The sequence below is a fragment of the Phaenicophaeus curvirostris genome, chromosome 1, assembly GCF_032191515.1.
Source record: "Phaenicophaeus curvirostris isolate KB17595 chromosome 1, BPBGC_Pcur_1.0, whole genome shotgun sequence".
In the NCBI taxonomy this organism is placed as follows: Eukaryota; Metazoa; Chordata; class Aves; order Cuculiformes; family Cuculidae; genus Phaenicophaeus; species Phaenicophaeus curvirostris.
In genome coordinates, this window is record NC_091392.1 from 58,912,262 (window position 1) to 58,921,700 (window position 9,439).

Consider the following 9,439-nt stretch of genomic DNA (forward strand, 5'->3'; position numbering starts at 1 on the left):
CGATGGTTTCGTGCCGTGATGCTGTTGGGACAGCAAGGCCAAGGATTGCTGCAGGCTGCTTCCTGAGAATCCACGCGCTGCTTAAAGCCTACGCGTGTTCAGAAAGAAGCATTCTTTTCCAGAAATACGAAAAGTTGGAAGTAAACTACTAGAAACATTCAGATGCAGTGGGATAGAACTAAGAAAAAGTTAACCAAACAGTCTAAACCATGCTTGGTTTGTTGCGGATTTTTTTCCTTCAGAGTCAAGTAGCAGCGGGAAAAATGGATTTGAACTTAATTTGCACAAATGATTTTTAAAACTGAGATACGGAGAAACAGACTGATAAAAGGCTTTAAAGTAGAACTGGCCTTTCTTCCTCACAGAGGTTGTTAGCATCCTAGTAGAAAGCTGCATTCAAACATAAGTTTAACAAAGATGTGTTCTGGCGAGATGCAGAAAGGTAAAGCAGTCAGTGCGCATGCCTCAGCTTTCCTTCATACGAGGGTCACTTTGTGTGTTAAGTGTACATGTGGCACAAAGATGAATGCTCCTGTTTCTAAACCTTGTTTCTGTACCCGCTGCAGGGGAAGCTGAGAACACACAGATAAGCTACTTGCTGGTGGAGGGTGTTCTGTTTAGCTGCAGGGTGACAAGAAGATGCTTTGAAGTACACTGTGGTTCTCGTTCTGTGAGTTAAAAAGAGTTGTCTATGCTTGTCATCAAGCAGTACTGCTACGTGTCATTTGTAGTTTGAATCTTTGCCAGTGGCAGGCCTGTTCCTGAGCTTCCTGTTGCACTGCAATTTCCCACCCCCGCCTCACAAGCTGGAATGCCTGAAAAGAGCAGGGCCTTTGAATGAGTAAAGTATGTGAGTAGGCTGCTGTGATTTTCCTCCAAGAACTAGAATAAATGCAGTAGAATTAAGGTAAACTTTTAATGTAAAAAACATGGAGGGTGACAACTTCAGCTGTGCTACATTTTCTTTAAGCAAATACGGTACAGAAGAAGAGGCCAAGGAGAGTAGTGTCAAAGTGAACAAGATATAGAGACTATGTAAGCTTCCACTACCAAAATCTTTAGAAAAAGATGCCTATTCTCACTTGAAGTGCCTTTATTCCCTGTGCAAGAATACATACAGATGGTTTAAGATAAAATTTTGTATCTTGGGGCAAGTGCAAAATCAGTGCCCGCTGCCCCATCTACTTGGTCTGAATGTGATCATACAAGCATAGAGCGCTTCTTGCAACCTCTGCTGCTTTAGTTCAAATCGTGATAGCTCAGCTCTTCCCCACTTGTAGACTGAGCTGTGTTAGAATCTTGCTGAGGGGTGGCCTGGTGTGTGTGATGAAATAAAGTAACTTTCCTGCTACCAAATAGATTTCAGAGGTATGGAGTGTCTGCTGTTTAGATCAAAAGTTTTATAGATTGAATTATTAATGCTGCAGCAGCTTAAAACAAGAGGGAATTCACATATAGTCCCTTAGGATTGAAATATAATACAGGACTGAACGGTAGAGAGCAACTGCCCTGCTACAAAGTCAGTTCTAATCTACTGCTAGGTTAGAGGGGCATTATTGAACCATAGTTGTGAGCTTTGCTTCAGGTAAATGAAACTAGACAGACGTGGCAGTGAGAACTGTACTAAGCAGTCCTGTTCATGGATGCAGCTGTAGCAAGGAAAGTTCCTTTTGAAAGGTGCAGTTAAAACAGGCTCTCAACCTGCGTAAAGCTACTCTCAAAGGACTCTGTTATCGCAGCATTGCCTGGTGTAGTTCCAGTCCTTAACGCACTTCCTTGAGAGGCGCTTGAAAATGGCTTCAGGAGTATTGAAGCCCCCCTGCCTGTGGGAGACCCACACCAGCTGGGGACACCGACCGGTGTTCTGGGAACAGAGGCATGTGGAAGTCTGAAGAGGGCACCTCTAAACAGCGTTGTAGAGCGCACTAAAACAGCACCCACCTGGCTGGGGGAAGCTTCAGTGGCAGCTCCAAGTCCAAAATCATGAGATGCATATTCCTGAAAGAAGGCTCCAGGATAGAGCTCTCTACCTCTGGTCAGGGCCTGAACATCGGGTTTTTTTCTGTCTCCTTTCCAACTATACTTAAACATTAACTGGAATGATTAGATAAGAACCTCAGCTATTGTCAGCAAGAGCCTGTCCACTACCTGCAAGAAAAGCTTGACTGCACAGGCTGCACCATGTGCCTTCTGCATCACTGGGCTGCAGGTAGGTTTGTTTTTAAGCCAGTCACCTTCTGGGAGGGTTTGCTCTTTTCCAAAATAATTGTAGGGGTTTTTTTGGTTGCCTCGTTACGTGGAGAGGTGCTGCTTCAGTCTTGTGGCAGTGGTGCAAATCATGTGCACCAGCCAAGATTCAGATACTGCTTCCAAGTAGATAAAAACATGACAGTTTATCTGCAGAAGTCACACTGTGCCTGTTTTTTAGTCTCTTGGGTGCTACGTCCCAGTCTAGAACAACATGCTATAAATGGGTTTAGTTTTGTTTATAGCTTTCTTCATGTATTACGTCATGAATAAAACTGCCTGCTAATACACACTCTGAAGACCTGTCTTCAACTGCACCTGCTGCAGCTTGTTCTTCATTCACACAAGGACAGCTTAAAAAAATGGCCCTATGGAAGCCGTTGGGTGTAGCTGCCCAAAGGGCTCATGGAAGATGCCAAACAATCGAACAGAAGAGGTCACACTCCTGGTTTAGTTGTTGCAGAAGGAGTGGGTATTTAAGAGCAGGTTCTTGAAAGTGCAGTAAGGAGCCTGTTACACCTGCTAAAGGAGAGGGAACGATGCACAGAAAGCACTCAAAGCACAGTCACAAACTTGTTCTCCCAAGGAAGAGCTTAATCTGCAAGTAGCTCCCTGTGTGCTCAAAGAGAAAAGCAAGAGCCCTGTAACCTGGCAGTGCTGGGCAGCTGAGGAAGCAGCAGCCTCCACGCTGAGGTTAAACAAAATTACTTCGTACAGTAATCTCTCATTAAGGCAGTAAACCAAATGAGCCATACAAAGTTTAATACTCCGCTGGTAAGATCCTCTAATTCTTGCCTAGTGAAAGCTTGTAACTGGAGATAAACGCACATTAAGATCTCCTGAAAGATTAGTGTTTGCTGGAAATGCCATCTCTGGTCTATTTGAAACAGAACAAAGTTTGCTAGCAGTTTAAGTGTGGATACTAGTAAAAAAAATAACAACTGCTACATTACAAACTACTACTGGGAGTAGTCTGGGCTTCAAACACACAACATTAAATTCACATACGGCTATTTTCCTAGTGCAAAAAGGCATAGAAACTAGTTGTTTGGAAGCTGGACTGCTCTTTGTTCAGCCACTTGGAAAGGCTGGGGTGTTTACTGTTGCTTAACTACACAAACTGAAATGCAACTGCTAGGCTAGTGGCAAATCAAGATGAAGATTTAAAAAGTAAACAGATCGGAAAGAGGATGCCTGAAGAAGGTGAAGCTTTCTCTGCAGCAGGGTAGAGCAGAAGGATTGGAAACTACCATTGGAGATTTCTCCCTCAGTTTACACATAACTGAATTAACCCGTTCTTCATATGTGATAGCAAAGAACCTGGCTAGAGGGAGCATTAATAATATTAAAAATATTTGTGGGACTAAAAATAAACAATTCATTCTGCTTTATTTTTTGTGCTTCTCAGAAGAGGTTTTCCAGAAGTACTTGCTGTATGTATTTTCCCTACTTATCAAGAACTTGTAGAAGATGGGTAGACTGCCCTCTGATCAGCTAGCTGCTTGCCAGCCTTCCCAGGGCTTCTTTGCCTGTAGTCCAGACTATATTTTATCATTACAGAATGTGAGTTCCAGTTCTCAGCTTAAGAGTAACTACCTAAGTGATGCAGGTACAGGTGGAACACAGTCAAAAAAAAGAAAACTTTCTCTACATAATATTTCTTTCCTCCTTCTTCCATTTCCATCTACTGAAAAAAAGCAACAACCAACCCCAAACCCACAACAACAAACCCTACATTCAGTTCTAGTGCACAGAAGCGAGCCCCCAGTAGCACAACTTGCATTTAGGAGGAGTGATACAAACGATACTGCTACCAAGGTGTTCAGTCTCTGTAGCAGTAGCACATATTCTTGCCTAGGGGTAGCTTTCTGGCTCATCCGGTGCCATTCCCTGACTGCTGTCTGGCAGGGTTAGATAATAATCATCTTACCCCTTGCTGAGTTTTACAGGAGCTTGAATCCCTTCTTCAAACTCCCTTGGAAATCTACAGGCATACTCCCAAGCTGACACTGGCCCATCACACAAACTACAGAAGGCTTTTGATTGACATCAGCACATCAAAAGCAAAACAAGGTTGAGGTGGGGGAGAAACATAAAAGTCCTTTCACCCCAGAACTGATTTAGGCCCTTACTGATACCTTGGAAACTTCACTACTCCTCCTAGCCAGTCTACGTAACAAGACAGAGATTGCTACTGGAAACAATTCTTATAGAGAGCAAAGTGAAAGATAACTTTTCTCACTCCAGGAAGAGAAGGCTGGAATCCTAGTGGATCATATTCTGCCTGCTATAAAACCCAAAAAATGTCTTCATGTTTGCCTGGTAAAGAAATTAGTAGAGATGTAAAGTCATATAGTCTTTCACAAATGTTAGTAAGTTCCTTGGGATGGGTAGCTACGTGGCTGCCATCAGGACAGCCCCTGGAGGAAAGTTTAAGCAGCAGTGGGGTGGGTTAGTGCTGTCCTAGCACATGCCATAGTTTTTAAAGCTACTGGCAAAGAGTAAAGTGCTTGCACTAGAACAACATAGCTTAGAAGGGTCAAATAATTTTAGAGCTCTGGTGCAAATTTCTCTTCTGACACAGCCAGAAAGACATTTAAGGATATAATTAAAGGCAATAATTTTTACAGTTCTCTTTGGTTAAGGCAAGGGCTGGCAGCTTCCCAAGCCCTCTCAGCTCTAACACAAACTTCAGATCTATCGGCTGCCTTGTTCAAAGCAACCAACAATGACCTCCGAAGATACTTACAAGCCAAACTGCAAGGTAGAGATATCATTAGAGATGGCTTGCGGCCACATAACACACTTTCATCAACTGAACAAAATTATGTCAAACAGCCTCAGAAGAATAACAACTTCCAAATTCTTCCCGAAATCTCCCTTCAACAGAGGCACTGGTTCTTCTCCACACTGGGGCTGGCAATCACTGGCCTGGAATCAAGGTAGATGCTGTTCGGAGGGTTCTCTCCATGAAGCTGTAAGGTATTTCGGGCTATTAGCTCTTTAGCCATTAACGTGAACACCTCTTCTATGTTTTGAGCTTCTTTTGCTGATGTCTCCAGTACAGCCAAGAGCCCGTGCTTCTCTGCTAGCGTGCAGGCATCTTCAAACAGGACTTGGCGCTTATCCAGTGAATCCGATTTGTTCCCTTAAAAGACGGCAAACAGATAATCCAATAATTTAGTCTCTCCAAGATTCATCTTGAAATGCAATACATTAATTCTATTTTATTTAATAATAGAATGATGTTGGGAATAAGAATGACTAGAAAAACAAGATGTAAGCACATCAAAGCCATGAACACAGAATGTGGATCAAAGTTGCAGCTAAAATCATATGAGATCAAATGAGCTTCATAAAATCCAAACCCAAAAACCTGTGTTCATCTAATTATTTGCTGTAGGTAGTTGTGCCAGAAGACAATTTGGAAGAAACTGTTTGTCCATATTCTCTAGTATTTTTAGCCATTAAATAGCCTTTAAGTTAAATATTACAAAAAAAAAAAATCTTGGAAATCTTATAGCTGTAGTGATTGCACACGGTAAACCAAAGCAATGGCCTATAAAGGTTTATTCCACCTTCAGTGGAAGCCACATGTGTTATGCTACTGTCAAGCTACTTTGACACATCTCAAAGTGGATGCTCACCTCTGAAGATCTGGAATGTTGTTAGTATAAAGCAGATCTCCTAAAGAAAAGCCCCACCAAAATGCTGGAAGAACCTACTCAACTGTTAATCAGATTTGAACATGACCTATTTATAGAAGTCAGTCATTTTGAAATGGTGTCAAAAAAGGCAAGCATTTGTACCAGCTACCTTAATGCTCAAAATGTATCCTTAAGAAGTTTCTGCATGTACAATCTTTTCCTCAAAGCGTTCTAATCAAAATCTGTCTGAAATCATGAAACACCTCAGCTAAATATACAAAGGTATTTTAAGTAGTTGCAACATGCGTGGAATTTGAATTACCATCAGTTCTGGTACATGCAGTACCTGGCTGAAGTCTACACTCAGAGTTTCAAGACAGCCTTTCATCGACTCCCAGTCCCGAACCTGAAGCACGTAAAAGCTAGCTCCCCTCCCATTAAGTCCCTTCCCATTTCTCTAAATGGGAAAAAACTCAAAAAACCTAAAAACTCACAAAAGAAAATCACAACTCCTGCCAATACACAGCTTAGTGAGGGTTATTTGCCTCCTTGATTTCCAGATGGGGAAGTTAAACTTTTTAACCTTGTACCAGAATATAACATGACTCATGTAATTAAATGTACAAAGGCTTCCTGTAAGTACAGCAAACAGCACCAGCTTTGGAAGAAAGCACCAAGCTGGATCCATAACAAAAGCTTTATTTTTACCAATTTTAAAAATTATTTCTTAAAAAAATACAATAATAACAACCAGCCCCCACCACACACACAGATAGGTCTTGCTCTTCAGATTCAAGAGAAGAGAAGGCTCTGGGGAGAGCTTATAGTGGCCTTCCAGTACCTGAAGGGTATAAGAAAGTTGGGGAGGGACTTCTTTTCAAGGGCCTGTAGTGATAGGATGAGGGGGAATGGCTTTACACTGGAAGGGGGACGATTTAGGTGAGACATTAGGAGAAATTCTTCACGATCAGGATGGTGAAGCACTGGCACAGGTTGCCCAGAAAAGCTGTGGATGATCCCTCCCTGGAAGTGTTCAAGGACAGGCTGGATGGGGCCTTGGGCAGCCTGGTCTGGTGGGAGGTGTCCCTGCCCATGGCAGGGAGATTAGAACTGTTTGATCTTTAAGGTCCCTTCCAATCCAAACCATTCTATGAGAAAAGTTAGAAAAACCCTACCAAAGTTTAGCAAAGTTGTTTTGTTTTCCCCCCCCTCCCCCCCCCCTCCTTACTCATTTCTGTTACATGTGGATCAGAATTTGTTGTTTGGTTCTTCAAGAGGAAGAACAGGAACAACCACCACGGCAGAAGGAGTAATTTGCTAGAAGCACAAGCAGAAGCTTTGGTCTCATGCCTGCTGTGGCTACCTGTCCTCAAGAGCAGAGCCAGTCTGGGCTGCTGCAGCTGCGTGCCTTGCTCTGAGCACAGTGCTGCAGTGGAACGTAAACAAAAGCGCCGTCATTTTACAACCCCAGTTCTCTCATTTGCAGCTTCTTCCTTGGGGGAGGGAAGCGCTATAATAACCTGAAATACAAAGGTGAAGAACCTCATTGCTTTCTACCAGCCCCATTCTCAGAAACTTCTACCTGTTCCTTTCCTCAAGAGGCAGAGTTTCTGGAATGCTAGTGGAACACACAAGGAGGAGAAGGAATGCTATCAGACAACTTCATGCTCTGCAAAAAGCCACATCCCCATCTACTGCCTTACCTGATCGGAGCAATGCACACGTGTATCAGAAGAACAGAGAGGAAAGACGAGAAGAAGGAGTTGAGTTGCGTTGCGCATTCCCCTTCGTCTTGAATTACTGAACCGCTAAATTCCTGCACATCAGGACTATACGGTCAGACTTACTGCAATTCTAACCTCAGTAAGGCAGTCACTGCTTGCTAGACTAACAGCAAGTTTGTCGTATTATTCCAGTGGGAAAGAAACAAGGGAAAAGGTTTCACTGTCTGCAATAGGCTTGGTCCAGGTTTCAGGACCAGGCTGTGACTTTCCTAGGCTTAGGTCACATTGATACAATTTCTGATCTATTTTAATTACAACTGCATTCTTCTTTAACACATACTTTATAGATGCTTTAAGTAGTGGGGGAAAAGAAGAGGGAGGAGCTTATATATGTATTTAAAAAAAAACCCTATACAATAAATATTTAAAATTAGACTCCTACCAATTAACATCATGACCAAGTTTGCAGCACCATACTTTTCAATTTCATTAATCCAGTGAGGAATGGATTCAAACGTGGACCTCCTAGTAAGGTCATAGGCAAGGATGGCCCCATGGGCACTCCTGTAATAAGACTGGGTTATTGTCCGGAAGCGTTCTTGACCGGCTGTGTCCCACACCTGTATCTGTAAGAGAAAGGGTAGAAGCTGTAATGACTGGCAAATGCAGCTTCGTAAATGTTTGCCATCAGCATCTGTGCTTTTGAAAGCCCTTAATAAGGCAGCTAGACCAGTCTCAGCTTACTCGACCAATCCATACTATGGCTTTGCCCTCTCTAGATCAGAAAAGACATTTACAACCCTCTAAAGACAACCTACACAGACCGAAGGGAACACTGCAAAGGTAAACTCAGCATTACAAAGAGGCTAAGAAACACACTTGCAACAACTGCACTAATAGACAGAGAACATCACGTTTTTTTGGTAGGAAAGGTAGAGCCAAGAAGCCCTGATGCAGGGCTAGGCAGAGCAAAGCTGTGTAAAGGGTGGGCATCTGAACTTTCATCTACACATGGAGGTAAGTCCTAGCTAGCAATTTCTTCAGGTTTCTGTCCTACAAGTCTTCATCTTCCCTTAGGTCAAGCACACATCAAAGAGTAACATTCGCAGAACGGAAGATTTCCCCTCCTTGGTGTCCCAGTTCGATCCTGCACACCTCTGAAGGAGGGGAGGGAGCCCCTCCAAACCTGAGCCACCTTTTGAAGAACTCCCTACAGATAAAGAGTGAGCCCTTTCCACAGGTGGGTCCAGAGAAGCCACGACAGGGAGCGGGTACCCCAATTAGGATGGCTGCATCCCTCAGGGCATCCTCCTGAGAGAGAGCTCCCCTCAGCAACACCCCTGGTTGGAAAGGCAGATCGCTTTTGCCTTCTACCTTCAGCAGGGCCAAGCAGGAGATGCTGTGCATCCAGCCAGGCAAGGGAACGGGGGCAGAGGTGCTCCCACCAAGCAGCCCAGGCTCCCTCTCCAGCCACCGACCTTCACTTTCTTGCCGTCGATATCCATGGAGCGCACGGTGAAGTCGACGCCGATGGTGTTCTGCTGCTTCTCGTTGTACTGCCCCGTCTTAAAGCGGTGAACCACGCAGGTCTTCCCCACGTTGGAGTCTCCGATCAGGATGATCTTGAAGAGGTAGTCAAAGGCATCATCTGCGCTGGAGCTGGGGAAAGGCATCGCGGCTCCCGGGAGGGCCTGCGGTAGGAACGAGAACGATGAGGAAGTGGGGGGGGGGGGGGGGGGGGCGAGGATGATGGCGGGGGGGGGGGGGACGATGGGGAGAGGGCCGGGCAGCCGCCCCGGCGCAGCAGAGCCCCTAAGCCGG

The 9,439-nt window shown here is 44.2% G+C and overlaps 1 protein-coding gene across 1 annotated transcript; it reads right to left on the bottom strand.

Annotated features, from left to right (window-relative positions):
- Positions 1–2,771: 2,771 nt before the first annotated feature.
- RAB19 (RAB19, member RAS oncogene family) lies at positions 2,772–9,309 on the bottom strand. The gene is made up of 3 exons (XM_069858815.1): positions 9,097–9,309; positions 8,061–8,244; positions 2,772–5,395 (listed from the first exon to the last, which is right to left on the bottom strand). Exons 1-3 carry the CDS (start codon positions 9,289–9,291, stop codon positions 5,130–5,132), a joined length of 645 nt encoding a protein of 214 aa, XP_069714916.1. The 5' UTR covers positions 9,292–9,309; the 3' UTR covers positions 2,772–5,129.
- Positions 9,310–9,439: the final 130 nt, after the last annotated feature.